We start from the raw sequence: 23,733 nt of genomic DNA, 5'->3' as shown, positions 1-23,733 counted from the left end.
TGCTAGAATTGAGTGCTATAATTGTTGGAAGTTGGTACATACAACACAAGTGTTATTACAAGATTATTTTAGGAACTGCAAAAATGAAGGCCATATCATTGTGGAAACCCACCATTCTATTTGCATCACAATTAAGTACGACATAGAACACAGGATTGTAGAGAAATGCCAATTTTATGTGTTCACCCAGAAACAAGAGGAAAACACCCAGACACAAATCAAAACAACAGAGCTAACCCTAAGTGGCAGTAGTGAAAACAAGAACACGAGAAATTTTTATTATATTTACTATAATTGGAAGGACTGCTACAGGAGCCATTGTCACAGGTAAAGTATCAATAGACCTATTCAAATATTTATTGATACAGGATCTGTAATATGTTATACCAGTAAAATGTTTAAACAGTTGAATCCAGGAATGAAAATCTTGGAACCAATACATTATTTACTCAATTAAAAGAAATTAGGTAAAACCAAGATGTTATTTCATATCAAACTTAGCGCTTGCACATTCTGGGGATGATATGGTTTAACGTCACAAACTCCCCCTATCGCAAGGCTAGGACGGTGCCCTCACAGGGGACTTTGTAGCGTGGAATTTAATGAACCATGCCCTCGGTTCAACTTCGCCGGTGGCGGGATTCGAACCGCCATCCCCTCAACCTTTGCCGCAAGTAATGTCGCCCTAACCCGCTCAGCCAGCGAGCTTCTGGAGATAATATTTGAAAAATCTGTCTTCCCAGGAGATTTGATAGAATTTGCAACGAGAAAAGAGGGCATGATCACATGTCCAGCTAGGTTGGATCTTTGTAAAATCACAGTTACTCCCATTTTTTAAATGAACCAGATTTAGAGCCAGTATCGTTAATAAGAGAACCTATTGAGAAAGGTGGGGGAAGATTACAATACTCAATTGGATAGTAGCAGGGCAGAACAGTCTATTCAAGAACAAATAACTAAGACAATAGTTCTTACCCAAGAGAAAATAAAACTTGAGACAAGCTCAACTTAAATACTTTTGGCCAGGCATGAAGAGATATTTACTTACATATTGATAATTGCTTGAAATGTGTTAAAGTAATAGGAAATACACATAGGTCTGCTCCTATGCTATCATATCCCATACTATAGACACATTTGGAGAATTAACTTAGATATAATAGTTAACAATGTCTGAAAATGGACATTAATATGTATCTGTTGTCATTATCTGTCAAGATTTTGCATTTTACAATTCATTCCAAATAAAACCTGAAACAATTGCTTCAGCAAAATAAGAACAATTCATTTGTAAAGTTACTACACCCAAGATCTTAGTTTAAGAGAATGGTACTAAATTTAACAAAATCTTGGAGGAATTTTATAGGTTAAGATAAACAAAATCAATATTTAAGTCAATCATCATCAGAGCAATGGAGTAGTATAAAGGGTAAATAAGAAAATTATCAATCGTCTTGAGGTTTGATAAGCCCACATAGTCTAAGTTGGGATAACTAGATTCTGTGTTAAATGTTCACTCAATAACCAGGTGAAACTACAATACACTATCAAAGAGGAAGACAAAAATTTCCCATGTGAAATCTTAATTGCAGAACAACCAGTGTATAACAGATGATTACATCTCAAATAGGATACATAAATTTCAAACCATACACCAAAGAGTTTGAGAACCATACACCAAAGAGTTTGAGAGCACATGAAAGAATATTCAGAAGAGATGAAGAAACAGCATAAAATAGTACACAAAACAGCATTACAATTAGGTGATTTCGTCATGGCCAAAATGCACAATCATTAGTAAACTTTCACACAGGAACTCCAGTCCATTTAGAATCATTGATTTTGTGGATGGAAATAAATATAAGATCTTACACTTAGAAACTAGGGAAGTGTCAGGTACATGTAGATGACTTAAAAAGTACTGATAAAACTTAATAATGATGACAATTGTGACAATGATGACTGAGACAACATCTCTTTTTGATGAAAAACAAGATACCCATTCTATACATTCTACTGGGGAAACAGTTCAGAAGAATGTAAGAAATACATTAATCATATGATGTATGAACTTAATACTAACACCACCAATTTTTACAGATGAAGATTGGAATTATATTAGTATGTATGTGCCTGGGATTGAAATCAAGTGTAACCTGGAGCCTTGATCAGTCATGAAGGCAATCTCATGATGGTGGATCAATGTATAAGTATAGTTTAAGAATTGTAAGATCACAAACAAGAATCTATACCTGTCATGCTTTTCTTTTCATGTTCCATGAAGCGATGAAAAATTCTTGAGAACCTTCATTAGTTAAAAATATGTCTAATGAAGAACTGTCACAACAAAAGATATTCATGAACCAGGTTACTCATGGTAACATACGAAGTTCACATCCCATTTTCCCAAAATAAACAAGAGTATCCATTATAAACCTCCTAAATTAGATTCTATATCAATTGAAGCCCAATTTCAGTTTCTGAAAACTGTGAAATAAGTGCAGGGACACACTCCACTATTGCTAACACCTTGAATACAATGTATATAACCAAAAAAATATACATCACAGATACCAAAATCAAAAAAACATACATCACAGATACCAAAATAAAAAAAACATACATCACAGATACCAACATTACCTTCCCAGAAAAATCATCACCTTTGAAAATAAGAAAACAACATCCATCGAGTTCAAACAGGAACAACTCTTATGATAACTATGGTACATTTCTTTACATGATTGTTCTTTTCTCTTCCTTAGTTACCCTGCCTTAACATCATTGATTGTAATTGAAAGACCTTAACATCATTGATTGTAATTGAAAGAAAGAAGACAAAAGAATCAAACACTTGCCAGCATGAAGATTTGTAGTATGCCAAAGCTCTGTAAGAGGCTGGTAGAAGAGTTGTTGTATTTTATAGGTTACTTGAAAATAACAGGCCAAGCGAGCTGACTGAGTCCACTTTTCTGCTTTGTGTAAGTAATACAAGCCGAAGGTCCCAAATTTGGCAATCTAAGACTCGGCAACACCACTTGGGTAGGTATCATTACATGCCTTCTAAAACCCATCAGAACACCCAAAACACGGCATTGTATATCCCTGTATGGCTGCTTAGTGCTGCCATGATCATTTCCCAACACCAGTTTAGGTATGGTTATTTGTTAGGAGAGCACTGTGGTGTGGAGGCCACTGTTATTTTGTGTATCTACAGTACCTATGTCCCTCTATTATTGCTATTATGGCTCCCAACCAACAAGAAACACCCATTTTCTAAAATTCGGAAATTTCTACCACTTGGCTTGATGCTGGTCCCAAGAGTGCAGAGTTTGGGAGGTTAGATTTGTAAAATATTATTTGTAAATAGCAGCCCAAGCAAGCTGCCAGTCCACTTTGTCTAGGAAATAAAACAGTTGTGCTTGGGAGCTTGAATATATATTTACATATTGCAGAAATGACATTCCTTTAGAACCTAAGTGAGAATTATACAGATATTAGAGATTATTCTAAGTAAACAATATTACTGCAAAGGCTCGAAACAAAGAATCTGTAAAGTCACCATTTCAGGAGGATCTTATATATTAAGTTAAAAACTAATAGACAAGGAAATTATATCACTGCAAGTCTCACACAGGATCTTGTATACATGCTCTTGGGGGATTCCTTATATGAACTTTTATGAGGGCATTGTGTATTTGGATTGAACAGAAAATATGGAACACTAGAATTTAATTGTCCAAGACAGAGAGTAGCAACTAAAAGAAGTGTTGCCATATCAGTGAGTGAGGACCGACAGTGGCCATGACAATATTGTCAGTATTAAATCACAACTTACATGTACTATGGAAGGTGGCAGAATCAAAGCACACAAAATTATTCACGCAGTCTGAAACAAGTGTCAAAGCTGCACACTGGAAACTGGGACTAGATTGCTCAATGGTTTCACTCCAACTAAATATAAAGAAAAATTATTATAAGTAATCATGGTAATATATACATTCCAGTTTCACCATTACGAGCAGAGGCAGGCCTAATCACGCCCTGCAGCTGTTAAGAGCTACAGAAGCACTACCATAACCAGTGTCCCATTGCCTTGCAATTCCCTACAGAAAGAAATCAAATTCTCCAATCTATATTCTTCAGTCTCTTAATCTATAAATTATGCCAGCATGAACATGCTTGTTCTGTTATTACATACATATACCAATGGCTTTTTCCCCCTTACATGGGAGGTAGCCTAAAACAAAGGCATAAAACCCACTCCCTCCCATTCCATCCCCACATACTCCACTCCTAATAACCCCCCTCCCTTCCCTTATCTTAGCTCCTCCTGGATGATGGGTCATCCTTGCATCTCATCCACTGCCCTGGGTCAGAAGCAATGTAGCAAGACACAGCACATCTGGAACCAGGCTGTTTCATTTAATTAGCAACCCCTCCTCTGTTCCCTGTTATAACATATGTATTTCCTCCAATGCCATTCTCCTTTTTCTTTTTGCCACATTATTCTTTTACTTACTCGTATCTATGACCCTACACTTGTAATGATCTCATAGATATAAATTTCTTGGTTTGTTGATTTATGTCTTTCCTCCCTTCTTTCATCATTCTTTGTATCTGCTTCAATCTGCAGTTACTATTCACATTGTGCCATCAACTTCCACTTTTTCCATGACTGTGTAAGGATGGCTAATTAGCAACTCTTCTAACCAATGACAAAAATAGTTCCACACTAACATGGCAAAGGTCACGTGAGAAGAGTATACAGTAAGAGTAAAATATTGGAAATACATACATACATATACCAAGGCTTTTTCCCCCTTACAAAGGAGGTAGCAAAACAGAAAAAGGCATAAAACCATTCCCACCCATTCCATCCCTAAATACAGTCCACTCCCCTCCAATCTTAGCACCTCATGGATGACGGGTCATCCCTGCACCTTGTCCACTGCCCTGGGTCTGAGGCAGTGTTACAAGACACAGCACATCCACAGCAAGGCCACTTCATTAAATTAGCGAACCCCCTCTCCGTCCCCCCATGCAGAAAACAGGAAGACGGGGAGAAATCCCTTCGGGCTGCTTCAAATTTTACTCACACATACTACCTCACCCCATCTCCCCACCCATTCCACCTCATGCATCACATCATCCATATACAACCATTCTCCATTCACCCCTGTCTTCTGTCCTCTCCTGTCCTTCCTCAACAGACATTCCCCTCTTCCCCAAAGCCCCCTTCACCCCATCCATCCATCCATCTGATATTGGAAATAGCTATAAATAAAACATATCAATGAATCCTTCTCCCCAGGTCTCTCTTGCAGGAGACCAACAACTCCAGGTGAGCTCTCAAGTCCGTCAAGGAGATATTATGCTGCTGTCTAGAGATTAAGTATATATATATATATATATAAAAATCCTATTACTAAACTATAATACGGTATGTGAAACAACAAAAGTCCATCTGAATACCAAGAGCTTTTTCCCCTTTACAAGGGAGGTAGCAAAGTCAAAAGAAAAGCATCCACTCCCACCCACCACCCTTTCCCACCTCTCATCTTAGCTCCTCATGGATGAGAGGTCATCACTGTATCCCACCCACTGCCCTGGGTCAGAAGCAAAGTAGCAGGACACAGTATGTCCACAGCAAGGCAGTTTCACTTAATCGGTGAACCCCATCTTCTCCACCCCCTCATGCATAAAAAGAGAAGATGGGATAAATCCCTTCCAGCTGCATCAAAATATCATTAACTAAAGTGAAGGATAAAGTGTTGGCTATGGAAAATTTGTCACCGGAAAAACATATTCAAAAGATAAAAGAGGGGAGACTTATGAATAGTTGATAAGTATAAGAATGGCATTCCACAACATGGACAAGGACATGGAAGAACAGCACCAGGCACTAAAGTTGGACCTATGCATTTCTCTCAAAACTTGTTATTCAATGCCTAAACCTCAAGAAAAACACTTAAGTAAACTGAATTTGGGATTGAGGATGGCAACTCCAGGATGCGTTTCATTAACATGGTCATTGTTAATTGCTAATTACCATTATCAAATTGGGTTATTACCACCTTCTATGTTCTTTTTGGACGCCTACGAATACATCTCTCCTTCTTTGTAGCAAGATTCTTTTGCTTCATGGTTTGAAAGTTAATTTCATATTGAAACTGTTGGTTCTTAAATTTAACAATTTGGTTCATGTCCTTCAAATAATTTTGCTCGATATCATCAGACGTCAAGCTGCTCACAAGATCAGTCCGTCCATGACTGTCAACAGCACCATACTTAATCCATTTTTTGTCATCGTAGAAAAACCACTGGTACAAATGTGAACCAGTGCTTGAAGATGATGTCAATCTTCTCAGTCTCATATTCACATTTAACTGAGATTTCATTGTCATGGTTTCAAAGTCAACATGTAGATCAGAGGTACCAAGTACGCTATACAAAGCCTTGGTAAGTGTATCTTTATTCTTTGTATCATGGTACTGTAGCACAACTCCATCTTCATTAGCATCAACACAAGCAGTTTCCAAAATATAACACTGGAAATCTCGCAAATTGTACCAGGAGCCATTCAATTCCACTTGCCAATGAAACTTGTTTTTTGAATGAAGACGTAAGCATCCAGAATCTTCCTTGTAACATTTACCAGAGAGATTGAATTTACAAATTTCAGGAACAACAACATCTCCACAAAGGTCATTACAATAGCGTGTTCCCTTTTTGGCACGCTCCCCTGCACCTACATTAGTTTTCTTTTTCTGTTTAGATTTGTTACCTTTTCCACTCTTATTCCTCTTGTCATGTTTAGAATCTTCATGAGAATCTTCTTCTTCATCACTAGTATCTTCACTTGTTGAACTTTCATCTCTATTTTTGTCAAAATTAACCTTCTTCCTCCATGAAGTGGCAAGATGTGGTTTCACAAATTTCCTAGACGCCTTATACTGTGGTGGTCCTGGGTTCAGTTTTTGTAATATATGCCTCGGTGATTCATTTATTGAAATACCATATTTATTTAACAAGGTGACACAATGATTAGCAAATATGTCATGATTTAACGGGCACTTATCTCTACACTTCTGACCTGTGTACACATATGCATGACAAATGTGAAGACAACTACATTCTGTGTCACCCTTTCTGCAACCTTGGCCATTATAATACTGACAGATTTTGGGAACCAAGTTGTTTTGGGTGGTTTTCTTTAACAACTCTTGAAGAATATTGGGATCAACATCTTGTATGTGAAAACGTTCCAGAACCTTCAAATTATGGCCAGTCTTCCATCGGTGACCATAGGAACAAATTGCCCCTTTGCCACACGTCTCCAAAATAAAAAATTTACACATATGCAGTTTTAAGCATTTCTCAGAGTCCTTGCAACCAGTAAAGTGAATGAAATTGTCACATAAAGAAAGTTTTGGACATAATTCAACCATAACATCATCCCCTCTCTGATTAACCATTTGACCAAATATTTCAGAGTTTTTCATGACAACCTGTTCTATTTCCAATCGTGAGCGCTGTACAAGGCGACTTAAGGAGACTACAGTGCTCCACTGACCCTGAAATTTTGCCAATTCTTTAATAATATTTGAAATAATTTGCTTTTCACTAATCTTTGGCTTGTTTTTATGAACATTTTGTAGGTTGTCTGGTTGTCTTTCAAAATCTCCCTGCTGGTGACTAGTCCTATAATTTGGACTTTGAAATCTGTAATCTGATTCTGTATCAGGCCTGACTTTATAGTATGCCTGGGGAAAATTGACTTGATCATTAGACATTGTGTTCCATTTTTCCATGTGACCTATTCCTGTATCTACCCTTCTGTAATCTGGATCGGGCATATATCTATAATCTCTCTCTGGATCATATCTAACAAAGTCAGACTCTTTATTTGGTCTTTTGTAACCTGGCCTTTCACGGTTTACAAACTCTCTACCAGGAATTTCTCTAGAATCCAACAATGGGCCATACTCGTCCATATCTCTTGATCTTAAAGTTTCTCTTTCAGAGGCGTTTCTCTGTGTGACAGGTGGGTGCCTAGTCAAATTTTGCCTTTCACCGTCACCCAGACTTGTGCGACGTGATTCTAGTCTTTCTTTACCATGTGATTTTGGATCTTCCCGATAATCCCCAGCATCGACTCTTCTACTGCCCGATTCCTTATCGTACTTATCTCGGTAACTTGAGCTTGAACTGGGTCTTTGGCGATCTGGCTTATCGTGCCTTTCTCTCACCTCTGCAGCCCTCTCCTCAGGACCTCTCCCTCTAAAAGGTGGCTCTGAATCGGGTCTTCTTTGGTAATTCAACCTTGCATCAGTTTCACTTCCATAATCGGATCTTAATTCAGACCCACGATGGCAATCAGACGACCCATGCCTCCTGCGGCCATCTCTCTCCACGCGCTTTTCAGAGTCATCACCATACTCTGGCATTCTTTCACTTCTGCCTCTGTAAGTTGATTCCATGTCATGCTTTCCTCTACAATCTATCCCTGGAGGACCTCTCTCTTTATTATCAAATCTCGGATCAGATCTCACGCTGCAAGTTGACCTTGAATCAAAGTCATCACCGTGGGTTGATATTCCATCCCTTCTATCTCTAGAATTTAATTTCTTGTCACGTTTTCCTATTGGATCCAGTTCTGAAACATTTCTCTCTATATAGTCAGATCTTGAGCCTGATCTCCTGCTGCAATTTGACCTTGAATCAAAGTCGTCGCCATTGTCCGACAGTCTTTCACTTCTATCTCTGTTAATCAATTTCTTGTCATGCTTTCCCCTATGACCCAAGTCTGAAGCATCTCTTTCAAATCTTTTATCATATCCTCTGCTGCAATTTGATTTTGAGTCAAAATCATCACCATCTGACATTCTGTCGCTTCCATCTCTATACCTCGACTTCTCATGCTTTCCTTTATAATCTATGTTTGAAACACCTTTGTCTTTAAAATCTGGTCTTGAATCAGATCTTCTGCTACCACTTGACCTCACGTCAGAGTTGTCCCTACGGCCTGATGTATTATCATTTCTATTCTTATAACCTGACTTGTGCTCTTCATTTTGTTCCATATCCAAAGCACTTTTTCTATAATCTTGTCTCAAATCACGTCTTCTGCTGGAATTTGACCTTGAATCAATGTCGTCAGCACTGTCCGACAGTCTTTCACTTCTATCTCTGTTATCCAATTTCTTGTCATGCTTTCCTCTATGACCCAAGTCTGAAGCGTCTCTCTCAAGCTGTGAATCATATCCTCTGCTACGATTTGACCTTGAGTCAAAGTCATCATCGTCTGACATTCCGTCACTTCTGTCTCTATAATTTGACTTCTCATGCTTTCCTCTATAATCTATGTTTGAAACATCTTTGTCTTTAAAATCTGGTCTTGAATCAGGTCTTCTGCTACCACTTGACCTCACGTCGGAGTTGTCCCCACGGCCTGATATATTATCATTTCTATTCTTATAACCTGACTTACACTTTTCATTTTTATCCACGTCTGAAGCATCTTTTCTATTTTGTCTCAAATCACGACTTCTGCTGCAATTTGACCTTGAATCAATGTCATCACCACTGTCCGACAGTCTTTCACTTCTATCTCTGTTAATCAATTTCTTGTCATGCTTTCCTCTATGACTCTGGTCTGACGCATCTCTCTCAAGCTGTGAATCATATCCTCTGCTACAATTTGACCTTGAGTCAAAGTCATCATCATCTGACATTCCGTCACTTCTGTGTCTATAATTTGACTTCTCATGCTTTCCTCTATAATCTATGTTTGAAACATCTTTGTCTTTAAAATCTGGTCTTGAATCAGATCTTCTGCTACCACTTGACCTCACGTCGGAGTTGTCCCCACAGCCTGATATATTATCATTTCTATTCTTATAACCTGACTTACACTTTTCATTTTTATCCATGTCTGAAGCATCTTTTCTATATTGTCTCACATCACGACTTCTGCTACAATTTGACCTTGAATCAAAGTCATCACTATGACCTGACATTTCGTCATTTCTATTTGTGTAACTTGACTTCTTGTACTTTCCTCTCTTATCCATATGTGGAGCATCCTTTTCTCCATAAGCCTGTCTCAAATCAGACCTGATACTACCTGACCTGGTGTCAAATTCATCACCATGGTCCGATACTTCATCATTTCTATCTCTGTAACTTGATTTTGAGTTGCACCTACGATCCATGTCTGAAGCACCTCTCTCTCTACGATCTGCACTTGAATCCAATTCCTCACCATGCTCCGATACCTTACCACCTCTACGTCTGTAATTACTCAATTTTATATCATGATTTTCCCTACAATCCATATCATCTTCAGATTCAACCCCGCTATGGGAACTGGACATTAAACCAGGTCTCTTGCTACAGTTCGACTTTGAGTTGTGTTGTTCCCTCAAATTTAAGTCCGCAATATCCTGCTCTAATCCAGATTGTCTACCGTCATACTCTACACCAGTTTCTTCTCTCTGTAACCTTGGGTCACCCCTGCTATAACCTGGACTCCTCAACTCTGAACGTAATCTTTCCCTGCTAAGTGATCTCTTACCAAAGGTTTCTTGACGCGACGACCCCAGAGCTGGTCTTTCGGCATTGTACATTCTCCCATTAGGCCTTCCCCTATAGCCTGTTCTTACATCAGGTGTTCCCCTGTTTTCTAAATCTGAACCATGCGGTGAACTCCAATCTGATCCTACATCAGATATTTCTTCATGTGACATTTCTTCAGTATCCTTATCATTGGTATTTGACCCTGTGTTTGGTCTGTTTCTGTTCTGTGACCTAGCATTGTAATGTGTCCCAGTCACACGTTCTCCGTCATATCCTGACTCCTGTTTCTGTTCTCTGTGATCAACTCTCTCTTTATGGGTACCACGTTCAAGACGTTCATTAGAAAATCCCAAATGATGATGCCTACTTTTCAATTGTGTTCCTTGTTCTTCATCATAGCCAATTTGTCTTCCATCCTGCTCAGTCCTATATAAACTTCTTTTTCCATGCTACAAGGGAAAAGAAAAGAACTGTATTGTTGCAGTATAAGTGAAAATATTCTCTTTGAAGTATTAAAAGAAAATATTCCCTGAAATATAATAAACGTGTCAATTATTCAGACAGCTTGACTATATCAATTCTATTGTAGTTTTAATACTTCTCTTAGTACATGTAAATACTCCCTGAAATAAAAATAAATATGCAATCATTAAAACATCTTAACCTACTAAAAAAAAGGTTTAAGATAACTTGCCTGTTATCTTTATACAAGACACTTAAACAAGATTAAGTCTATATTGATCCGATCCACATTCTCACACACTCCTGAAATGTGCATATGACAAAATAGGTAAGGATGGAGGGGTTGTAATTCTTTATAGGGAGCTGAAACCAGCTAGCTTCATTGACAACTCATAAGAACCAATAGAAAGAAAGAAAGAAAGAAAGAAAGAAAGAAAGAAAAAAAAAAAAAAAAAAAAAAAAAAAAACAAAAAAAAAAAAAAAACACGGGGGGGGCTCCACCAAGAATCTACACACCACTCCATACAAGTGTGAGAAGCACATTAATTTATGTCCACAAATACCTTAAACTTGGGGGTGGTCAAGTCAAGTCTTGCAGGAGACCCTTAGCTCCTAAGTAACCAACAATATCCCTCAGACAAGCCCATGGGGGGACACAAGCATTCTCTTGATGTCTAGGGATAGTTCAAGGCAGTGTAATACTGGGTGTTTATTGTCCTCTGTGTGATGGCTGAACCTCGGGCAGTTTGATTCTGTGGCCAAATTTATTCTGGGCTGGTACTGTATGAGTGCTGGATGGTGACCTGAACTCAAAACATGCTAGTGCAATCTTGCTACTCTTGAGAGGGATATTTTTATCATTATTATTATCATTACTATTATCATTTTTTTTTTTTTTGAGGGGGGCGGGCTCATGTTGGGAGGACATGAAGCATAGAATTTGATATGTCTTGAAGAGCTTCTTTTGTGACCTGGTTTTATTTACTTAATTATAGCATACAAGAAAGGAGCAGCACTTGTTGGGTCATGTTTCCTATTCTTCATTTCTTATTATACATAGTCTCATATTCAAGTACAGTCCCAACTTAATATATATCCTTGATTTCCTGTTATGTTTAAATTTGAACCTGTTACTGTTTGAGCTATATTACCTACACAATTCCACATACTACATCAATATGGAAAACTGTATTTCTTCACATCCTTATGTGGTCACTATTCATTCCCATGACTTCTTAAAGCCCTCCCATCTTTAATCAGATCTCTTTTGTCAATGCAATCTATCCCCTTTAGTGACCTGAATACTACAATCATATCACATCTTTCTCTTCGATCTCTCAGAGTTGGCAGACTGTGTTTTTAGGTTTTCCACATATGGTCTATCTGCCAGGCTGGGGACCGGTTTGGTTGCTGCCTTTTGTATTCTCTCTCTCTTGCTTATATCCTTCACCCTCTGTGGGGACCATACTATCTGTATACCAAAGGCTTTTCTCCCCCTTACCATAGATGTAACTAAGGTTAAAAGGCATATACCCACTCCCACCCACCACCCTTTCCTCCCTCTCATCTTATCTCCTAATGGGTGACAAGTCATCCTGGTATCCCACCCAATGCCCTGGGTCAGGCCCGGAAAGACGCACCCATTATGTACAGACTGAAGTAAATTTTATACACGTTAAAATCTATCTCATGCCCTTCTCATCTCAACCCTCTTGAATGGAGTCAACCTTGTCCTTAGCTACACTTCTATGATCAAAGGCAATGCCATGCAAAACAGTTGAAAGTGGCTTAAATAATAATTGTTGATATATCATAAATGTTGCCTCAAGTTTCAAACAAACATTTAGGGTGTTTTCACACCAAGGTGGCACATCACACTTGGCAAGGTGATTTCGGCCCATGGTAGCACGTCACCATGCATAAACACCTCTGCTATGCAGATGCCTTGTGTTCATCCTTCAAGATATACCAAGGTGATGTTGTGTCATACAGACATTTTACAAATTTTATGTTAAATAGTTTGTTATCTGGAAGAAGCATACTTGTAGTTGTGCACAAGAGCAAGCACAAAAAAAAAAAAAAAAAAAAAAAAAAAAAAGTTTCCTACAAGGCTGTGTGTCCCTCTCATCAGGCACTGTTGTCATGTGCTTGTGCAAATCTGTCTAATCTTTTGAAAACTAATTAACATTGTGCCATATATCCAAGTCTTCATTTTATTGTATACAGGTAAACGTCGACTTACGATGGCCGCGACTTACGATTGTTCGACTTTACGATGACGACGACGACGATATGATATATTTAACCCCTTCCATACGGTGCCGCACACGTAGGCGTCATGAGGAGCAAGTGGATTCGCGACTCTGCCATATCGGCTTGATTATATTTATTGTAGTCGCCCCTGTGTTTTTACATTCTCTCAAATGTGCCCTGAATCCCATTCTCTGTGGTTTTCAAAATTCGCGGGTGAAAGAGAGAACGATCGATATAAGCGGTGACTATATTTTATGATGCGAGTATTATTATGTCACGTCGTACGGCTGGCATTGGCTGCTGCCCGCGAGATTTAAGTTCCGTACTGAAAATACATATTATAGTGTTTGAATATGGTAAAAAGGATAAAAATAATTGAATAAACTACTGTACATGTTTAATAGGCTATATTCAGTATCTCTGGTGGTTAATATACAGGTAGGCTAGGTACAGTGACCACAGAACAGAGTGATACACAAATTGGGGATCGACTTACGATGAAATCGTCTTACGATGGCTCTATCGAAACCTAATGCCATCGTAAGTCGACGTTTACCTGTATTTTGTTATATATATATAACAAAAAAAAATGTAATACTACATTGTCTAATAATACATTTGGAAGTGAAAGTTCCATTAAAATTTGGCATCACACACCACCTTAGTGAGAAAGGTTTAATTTATTTCCCAATGTCTGTTTTCAAGTGGCATGCTACGTGTCACCTTGGCATGAAAGCAACCTTACAGCTCCACAATGGTTGTGTGCTTGCAACACCGATGGAAGTAAACTATGAATACAACTACAATGAAGGTTTGAAACAATTTCAGTGTAATTCTCAACTTGAGACATACTCACATCCTCTCTATCAAATCCCAATCTGCTTTGTGGCTGTGCACTGGAGTATGCCGTCTCAAAAGAGCAATCTGTTTCCACAAATAGAAAAAATAAGTAAATAAATAAAATAAATAAATAAAATAAAATAAAGATTATATCTGTGTCATCTAGTGCTACATAGTGCACAACAAATACCATCATCAAATATATTGTGAGTTTCACTAGTATGTTAATTAATTTTGATATCCAACCTAGGAACCAGAAGAGCACGGGACTCGAACCCACAACTAAGCAAACAAGAGACCAGTACTCTTCCATTTACACTATCAGTTTCTAAAATAATGTCAAAAAGTTCCGCAACAAAAAAAGTTTGGGAACCACTGATCTAGTGTGTCCACAAGTGCAAAATTAATCAATGGTTAACTGAGAAGAAATAGCTATCCAGTCACAAAATATACGTTAATGTTGTGTCAAAATCATGCTTAAATTGTGACTAATGAATCGATGAAGGACTATGAATTTCAGAGCAAAATAATGAAGTTCATAAAACACTCACCCGAGTCACAATCACCCTCATCATAGTCATGGTCTTGAATGCTATACTTTGACCTCCGCATTGGACAATACCTGGAATATGTTTAGTTGTTAAACTAACAATTTTCTAACATTTAATACATTGTATACCACCTTACATTAAGTTTTAACAGATACACAAATTATGTATACTTTTAACCAATCCCCTTTCCCATGAAGGGGGGGGGGGGTAGATTAAGCACACACACTACTTACACACCAAAACCCACTCCATCTCATCAACTTGGGGATCAAGGGTGCCCATTAAATGATCAAATATCCCTACCAGAAGCCTGACAAGTAAATTTCTGTCCCAAGACCTTGTTCACAAGTGTTCCATAACAAGATACCAGCTGAAGTAGGTAATTGAATGAAATAGTTTGTAATACCTATGTTCAGACAACAACACTACATTAAATTTGTACCAACAGAATCAACCTGGCAATAAACATAGTTTGCCTGAAGTGATATACCACATAGATCAAGCATCTAATTCAACATTGCACTTCTGTCACTCACTCAAAACCCAGGTCCTTGTCCTGATGACAAAAGTTAGGGTGGGGAGGTATCCCTATCAACCCTACAAAATGAGGGGGAAGGGGAAGGGGAAGGGGGGAATAATAATAATAATAATAATAATAATAATACATATACCAAAGGCTTTTTCCCCCTTACAAGGGAGGTAGCCAATAACAATAATAAATAAAAAACAATAAGATAAAAAATAAATAAAATACAAGATATATAGAATGAGAGAAATTCTGCTCTCTAGGAGACTTAATTGGACAAATTTTCAACCAAAAATAATTTTTCTTTATCAATATGCCTGAAAGTTTCATTCTTTTTTTTTTTGTACTGAATTTTATAATGAGTAAGTTGTGGATGCTGTTCCAATCACCTCAATGTACTTGACATCCTATAACTCACAACCTAAATTTTTTGCAATAAAAAGCCAATAAAAATATATAAATTTAGTTTTATTTACTTCAAAATCAAAATATTGTTCAATTTATAAATTCTAACTAAGAAGGATCTAAGTAAATTATAGAGGAGAAAAAATATATGTACGTATGTGCGTATATAAATCAGGCATGCATGTGGGGTCTGAAAATTTAGGAAAGTTGTGAAGGAGCTTTTGAAATTTTTATCTTCAAATAGAGCAAACTGGTGCATACTATAATGAATAAAATTTTCATGCATCTAATATCAATCAAGAATGGCACAAAATTATTACAAGTAACAGTCACGAGCATATACACATTACTGTTCTGATTTTACAGATTGGAAAAATAATAATGCCAAACCTCTAAAAGGCATCATATATGTGGAATTTCACAGAAAAGTGAAAATTCCACATGCCTGGTATATCAGGTATACTGAAAGCAGCAGCTGCAGAAAAAAAAAATCTTTACTTGAGAGAGGTAGAGGGAATCATTTTGCAAGCACAGCACCGTGCGCACGTACAAAAAAATAAATAGAATAAATTATAAAATTAATGCCATACAGTATGACATGACAATTCTGCCCACTGGAGGAGAATGACAGCCCATCTGTGAAATATCAACTCGCAACCTGTATTTATTTTATAAATAAATAAATATATATATAAATGTATATATATATATATATATATATATATATATATATATATATATTATATATATATATATAATACTTGCAAATCTAAAAAGTGTACTCCCCTGTATTATTGTACACAATATTAATAACACCATGATAACTTTACCAGTGTTCTGACACCTAATTGGAATTTATATAAAAAAGCTAACCTCAAGTAGGAGCTGTCATGGCTGACAGTATGAGTATATCAAGAGAAAACAGAATGAATACAAGTATCACTTCATTTGACAATGATCATACCACTGAAAATTTGTGATGTAACATTCAATCAAATTCAATATTTCCACAGGCTTTTCTACGCATTAGGAACTATTAGCCAGTTTTGCGTTTGCTCGTATAATGTATATAAAGTGGAACTCATGAAAAGCTACTAACTAGGCAAGATAATCAGTCCAACAAACATGGGATTCAAGTATAAGTTTCGTTAAGCTTATCAGTGTCAAAACTTAATTCAAAAGTACAATTTCCTGGAAAATTCAAACTTATATCAGTTTTAATGAAAAGATATTTACCATACATCACCGAATGTTTCTTAAAAGTATCGTCTACAACTGGGTCATAAAGCACTCTCACCTTCGTATGCCTGACGAGTCTACTTGTTAAGTATATTTTCTGTGTTCCGATGTAATATACTACGTTTAAGTGCTCCACAATGATCAGAATGTCCAACTCACCAGTACAATCTTCCTGAACACACTACTGAGACCCGAGTGACAAGACTAGCTGGATAGATCACGAGCAATCTTGCAAACTAATTTTAAATTCCCGAATTCGTCTGTGCACGTACGAGACCAAACGTTTTCGCCGCCAAGCTGCTGTCCACATAGTGAAACTTCAGCACCACTAGTTACCATTTAAGGCAATTCGACATTTTATGCATACATCACAAAGAAACACAATAAAATGTAGATAAAACCAACACGCCCAAAATGAATGTTTCTGATATGATGCAATACTCACAATACGTGTCTTATTACAAACTTAATTGCACGAAAATAGCTGGGTGTATCATGAACAAATAGAGCAAAATATTACGAAATAATAATAATAACAAAAATCATTCAAGCTAAAGTTTCGTACTTACAGAAGAACAACAACCAAACTTCAGTTGTGAGCTGCGCTATCAAGCGACGACCAGAACGTTTTGTCCATCCAACTACTGCGTAATACAATGACAGCAATTAATCTACATGTGCATGAATTAAGTGTCACTATTTTAACGTAGTCTTATTATTCAATATATTCTTTATGAATAAATATAATCAAAATACACTTACGTTACATTAATATTACCTAGTGTTCTTGCTTCGTTCTTGTTTCTGTCACACCCACAATCTGAGTGACGTACACTACTGTGACTGGGCACGAGAACCTCCTTTTCCACTCTCTCTTCCCCTCCTAGCTCCGTCAGTACGTTTTGCCTCACTGGCTGTGAACCAGTTTACAGTATTTTCCTCTTCCTTGCACCTTCTCCATTCTTGTGTATGTATGTATGTATGTATTTATTTATTTTACTTGTTTACATATTTACCTAGTAATTACTTATCTCTTTATTTATTAATTTGTTTATTAATTGCTACCAAACAGTCCACAGTGGAAAAAGTGGTTATTGTATAAATGCACTTTATCAGTAGATATTTTACATCAAATATATAAACTAAATCTAAAACTTTAACATGATTTGCGTCTTGGAATAATGAATTTGTTATACATTTTAATTAATTTTACCCACATATTCTTTTTTTTTGCGATTTTATTTAAATTGTATGCTCTTTATTGGCAAAATGATACAACAATACATATGAAACAAATATCAATATGCAAATTACAGAAGACCGCATAAAACAAACCCTTAATTAAAACAAATCCTTTGAAGCTCAAGAGTATTTTCCAAATTTCCAACAAGGAGGACATTGCATATTGATTATTATAATATACAGTAATATATATATATATATATATATATATATATATATATATATATATATATTTATATATATATATGTATATATATATATGTATATATATATATATATATATATATATATATAACTGAAAGTGAATAATATTTTTCACTTCTAATGAAACCGACAAAAACAAATACCTGTATTTCTTACTAAGTTACAACACAGACTAATCCTCTAGTTGTATTCTAACCTTGTTTGCCTGGAGGTTTGTTTCTTTTTGTGTTTCTACCCTCAACTGGCCATCTCCAATATTTTCTTGTTGGCCAGAAGTATTTTGTATATAGCTGTGCATTCTTCTGAGAGGTTGATACAGCATGAAACTCATCCTACCTGCTTTTAGCAATGAACCCAAACTCTTTGGCTCAGTCAGATTTAAACAAAGTCTTTCTTTTCGGCATTTTCAGACTCCTTAACCTTATAAATGAATTACCATACCACACTGCACCGTGGCCACCTCAGGACTGCAGCCCAATATATGAGTTGTGAATCATGCAATCACACGTTCACAACATTCTTCCTGTGCAGTTCCTGTTTACCTCGGCTGTCGAGTTCCGATGTTGACCTTGGCCTGGGTGTTCACACGTAATTTAATTGTACGACATTATTGTATACCTAGGGTTATTTATTTATCTATTTATTCTTTATTCGTTTTTATCTATTCATTTGTTTATTCATTTATTATTGTCACACACCCAAGAAAGGAGGACAAATACACGCCCGGCGTGAGGTTGCGAAGGATGGAGAACAAAGTGCTCAAAAGGACGTCTGGCCACCCTACTCAAGAGAAGAAAACTTCCAACGTGAGCCAAGTGATTTGAAATAATTAATTTGGTATTAAGTTGTATGGATACAAATAAAAGTATACTTAAATGGGCCCCACACGATCAATGTTATCGTGCAATATTCCGTATTGTTTAATATTGTTGACGGTGTAGGAATGGTAGTGAATACATAAAAAAGAGTTTGATATTGTATTGCACAATACGGCAACACTATTGGTGTGAGGGTATCGTCAGGCAGTATGCTTCCTGCTCTCATTTTGTTGATATGTCTATCATTAATGATGAGCGACATTTGCCACTGAAAATTACGTTAGATTTGTTTTTATTGATTTTTGTATTAATCATTATGTATGCAAAAATATTATAAATATTCCTATTACTTCTCAACAATTATGATAGATATTACCTAATGTTCATTATGTGTGCAGACTAAAACATTGCACATCTTACGAATCTTCATTGTGCATGTCTAATGGAATCGTTACCTATGTGTCAATTATGAATTGATTGTTGGTGCTGCACATTTTATGAGTGTTCATAATGTGTACATGTCTAATGTATTAATTACATATGTGTGTACCCAATTATGAATTAATTGTTGGTGCTGCACATTTTATGAATATTCGTAAAATGTGTAGATTCACAGAATGTGCGTGACACTACTGTATGGCACACACTGTAACAGGGTAAGAGTAAAGACTGCAGTGGCAGACAAAAGAAAAACGACGCATATAAGGTCTTGTTCAAAAGATATAATGAAAAATACTCAGAGACTTTCGCAATTCCAACATTAGTGTCTGTCATGGTGTGTGTGAAATCCTTCGCTCGAGTGACGATATTGTGCAATAATTTGGATCCACGCAGAGACAAATATTCCTGTGTGAAGCTGGCTTAAGGCGTGAGGCAAATAGATTATTCAGGACAACTAAGTTATAATTTTATTTGATGAGACAAGGATGTAGGTATGTAGTGTAACAAGTATATTTGTATATTAAAATCAGTGACACCAAATGTACCAAAACTTATTCTCATTGTAGTCTTAGTCATCGAACAAATATGAACAATTGACAAGACGCTGATAACGGAAGATAGTAAATTATCGACAATCACAACACTCATAAAAATTGTATAAGATCCTCCAATAGTCACCTTTTTATTATTTATTTTAATAAATGCCTTATTGATACAAATACATATATTAAATTTTAATTTAAGATCAGAGCCCTTACATGTCCTCTACCATTCCTCACAGTCTGTTTTAATAACTATTGGCTTGCGAAATAATCAAACAGGTTTTATTCTGTTTATTTATATGTCTGTTCCTATTACAGAAAGGATAAATAAAAAATATTCCATATTCTGTTGGTTCTAACGTAAATTTCGTATATTACGGTAAAATATTCAGGGCTCCTTTGACATTTTTTATAGTTATTTTGTCAGCCTTGTGAGCTGCCCCAAGGCATATGCACTCCCTGCCCCCCCTACCCCCTCCATGTGAGGATCCTGTATAAGACAGAAACGTTGTCTCAATAACTGTATTGGCTATCTTGCGCGGTGGCGTGCAGAATGTGTGTGTGTGTGGGGGGGGCGACAGGGAGGTGTTCCCGGGTATTCAAATTGGGAGTGGGATCCAATCAAATCATTTGGGAGGGGGGGGGGGCGAAAGAACTAAATAAATCTCGTTTATTTATATTTATCTTTCATATGTATTTTCATATCCAACATATTTTCCTTTCCAATAATATTTCTCAGTGCTAGGACTCATATTTGGGTCTCTGGGCGCATACAATCGAGGAGTTGGCTCCGGACATTACCAAACCTCTGCAACGACACTGCTCTTGCCTCTGCTTGCGGAACCACATATCAGGCCAATTGACGAGGAATTATCACAAATTGCAACACCTCAGTGACTCTTGTGATAACAACTCCAACAACAATGATGATAAAGATGAGTGACAAACCATTAATGATAACATTCATAGTAATGAAGAGGTGGAGATTACACACACTAATGAATGTATATAAGTTGAAACTGTACACGAATTTGAGGTTATGTATGATAAATTGAGAGAATAGGAGACGGGACGAGCGTTGCTATTTTCCTGTATACATCAGTAAGGTAAACACAACACACATTCACCAAAACAGCTTCCCACACAGAGTGGTGGACACTTGGAACAAACTGGACGAAACAATAGTGTGTGCAAAAACCATACACGAATTTAAGAGCAAACTAGACGCTGCGATACAAAGACGGGGCACTACGAGGATAGCTCCCCTTCCACACACACATACACGTGATCCAAGGGCATGGTGAATCACAAGCTCAATTAGTAGTGCACAGCTTTCTTTAAAAAATACTACATCAATATTATTTGAATATAGGTTCTTGATATGTGCGCTATCCAGGATTCATGACAGCTAAATAGCTATATACTGCCATAAAGACTATCTGACAACTGGCTTCGTAGCCAGTTAGTGTGAAAGTGTTATCACACATTCCTCCAACCTCCATTTGAATAACTCGAACATTGACTTCGTTTACAAAAATTGAGACTTCACTAAGAACATTTTAACAGTAGCCTATGTCTAACATTCTTTTAGTTCATCATTCAGCGTTATTGCATATGACAGAAAGATAATTTGATATTTGGGGATTTGAAAGATAAGATACTATAACCGAAGTCATTTTCATACAAACGAACATTCAACTGATAACTGATAGGAGTGTTACTATAATCGAAATAGAGTTACAACTAATGCCACTTCATATATTTCTTATCACGGAAATGAATAAGATTGCTTCACTACACGCAGGAAAAAAAAACAAGAGTTGATACCGGTATGTATATGGAACTTTAAATCTGACTCCTTATAGGTAACTCTTATTCAGTCACAGGAAACCCCTCTAGAAGGCGAAGGTACTTGAAACAGAACGCGATCCGCAATAAAACAAGCATATGCAGTCGGGGAAACTCTTAGCTTAGCTACCATACGTCAGACCTACTACTGTACATATACTTTTTTGAGAAATTCGCTAGTATATCTGATATATACTTTTGTTGAACTTATGTCAGGGAGAAGGAAATGTGGCATGTGCTCATACAGATAAATCTTTACACCCTTCTCGTTTAATCATTTTCAGAAGCATTTTTTTTTCATTACAAGATAACACATCTTTATTTTGTTCAGTTATAGTATATTCTCATATGAAACTGTACAAAAAATCTGAAAATAGGGGAAAGTTTATACATGAAATTAACGGACTATTAATTAACGGGAGTTGTGTGTTAATGTTTTTCAAAGATAGCTTAACAGTTAATCCGTTGATAAAATATTTAACTTAATTAAATAACGATCAACGAATTAACGGACTGCCCAGCTCTGATTTTTAGTCAGTGCGGCAGTTGTATACAGTGTTAGTCTATACTGGAATGTGAACTTCTACTTATATAATTTTAGAGTATATTTTGGAAAGTGTAGGAATATCTGAATAATTACATTGTCACATTGTTACGTAACGTGTTTTCACACTAATTAAAGAATCCGACAAGAAATAATGATCTCAAACTGTCAGGAAATAAATTTAATTTGGAGGTGGGTAGAAACAACTTCGCCAACCGTGTAGTTAATGAATGGAATAAACTTCCTGCAGAGGCAGTGCAATGTAGTTCAGTTCGAAGCTTTGAGATTTGTTTAGATAAACACCTAAGCAAGATGCTGTAATGCCTGCCATTTATTTTATATTATTTGCTTGTTTGTTATTATTTGTGTGTTTATTACTATCTGCTTGATTTTAATTTATTATTATTTATCTCAATTTACTATCATTTACTATTTCCCTATTTGTTTATTATTTAACTATACCTATGCATTTATCTATTTTCTTTATTATTATTTGTGCTGTTATAATATATCATTAATCTATTCATCGTTATTATACTTTTTCGCATCCGACCTAGTTGTGGACCAAAAGGTCTCCTGTCGGCATGCTCCTTCTTTGTAATCCTTTATTTGTTTAGAACATTTCATTGGTAACTGATATATATTCTCTGTTAAAATATTGTGACCTTTTGACATGCGTTTGTTCTAGCTGTTGAGCCTTACTAGTTTTACGATGGAAAAGTCTTCTGTGGCTGTGGACTGAATCCTGTTGTAACAACTTGAATATTGCTTCTGATTCTCGTTACGCGATTTAATCAATCAATTAAAGACCCCAATGCAATGAAAAAGTGGATATTTTAATTTACTATAAGATTTTTTGTTGTACACAGATTTTCACATATTATCGAAGTAGGAGTGCGTATTCGACACGTGCTGTTGATACAATATTTATTGTGATGTATATATTGTTGGATTGTTGTGAACGCCTTGAGACCATGTGATTTTACAGAATTATATCTCATAGTATTTTCGAGAAGGAATATCAACAATATGTAATTATTCGCTCCTACATTTTTAATTGGAATAGGTTAAATATATTAATATCAATATGGTTTAGGATTTTGCTATTTTATGAATTGAGAAATGCACTTTGTCTTTCATATCAGTTAAAATGGCTAAAGGATATTTAATTCACACGATCTCAGTTATTATAATTATTGGCAACAAAGTAAATATTTAGAGTATTTAGGTAGAATTA

General features: G+C 36.4%; 2 protein-coding genes across 2 annotated transcripts; both read right to left on the bottom strand.

The window, feature by feature from the left end:
• LOC143040401 (uncharacterized) lies at positions 1-17,063 on the bottom strand. The gene is made up of 4 exons (XM_076211446.1): positions 17,017-17,063; positions 14,688-14,758; positions 14,153-14,220; positions 1-11,030 (listed from the first exon to the last, which is right to left on the bottom strand). Exons 2-4 carry the CDS (start codon positions 14,746-14,748, stop codon positions 6,081-6,083), a joined length of 5,079 nt encoding a protein of 1,692 aa, XP_076067561.1. The 5' UTR covers positions 14,749-14,758; positions 17,017-17,063; the 3' UTR covers positions 1-6,080.
• LOC143040402 (uncharacterized) lies at positions 16,029-18,720 on the bottom strand. Its single transcript, XM_076211448.1, has 4 exons — positions 18,500-18,720; positions 17,620-17,771; positions 17,427-17,501; positions 16,029-16,093 (listed from the first exon to the last, which is right to left on the bottom strand). The coding sequence occupies exons 1-3, from the start codon at positions 18,632-18,634 to the stop codon at positions 17,447-17,449; spliced, it is 342 nt and encodes a 113-aa protein (XP_076067563.1). The 5' UTR covers positions 18,635-18,720; the 3' UTR covers positions 16,029-16,093; positions 17,427-17,446.
• Between the last annotated feature and the right edge of the window lie 5,013 nt (positions 18,721-23,733).

The sequence above is a fragment of the Oratosquilla oratoria genome, chromosome 28 (assembly GCF_046742065.1).
Source record: "Oratosquilla oratoria isolate Oo_2021 chromosome 28, ASM4674206v1, whole genome shotgun sequence".
Classification (NCBI taxonomy): Eukaryota; Metazoa; Arthropoda; class Malacostraca; order Stomatopoda; family Squillidae; genus Oratosquilla; species Oratosquilla oratoria.
The sequence above is the reverse complement of the archived record's forward strand: the minus strand, read 5'-3'. Positions and strand labels throughout refer to the sequence as shown.

Coding starts and splice junctions, on each gene's coding strand:
- LOC143040402 (XM_076211448.1), bottom strand. CDS start 18,634: ATGAGTTTCATGCTGTATCAACCTCTCAGAAGAATGCACAGCTATATA. Junction 17,772..18,499: donor CAAACCTCCAGGCAAACAAG/GTTAGAATACAA, acceptor ACTGGTTCACAG/CCAGTGAGGCAAAACGTACT. Junction 17,502..17,619: donor CTAGGTAATATTAATGTAAC/GTAAGTGTATTT, acceptor TGTATTACGCAG/TAGTTGGATGGACAAAACGT.
- LOC143040401 (XM_076211446.1), bottom strand. CDS start 14,748: ATGCGGAGGTCAAAGTATAGCATTCAAGACCATGACTATGATGAGGGT. Junction 14,221..14,687: donor TGAGGGTGATTGTGACTCGG/GTGAGTGTTTTA, acceptor TTGTGGAAACAG/ATTGCTCTTTTGAGACGGCA. Junction 11,031..14,152: donor TGGGATTTGATAGAGAGGAT/GTGAGTATGTCT, acceptor TTTCCCTTGTAG/CATGGAAAAAGAAGTTTATA.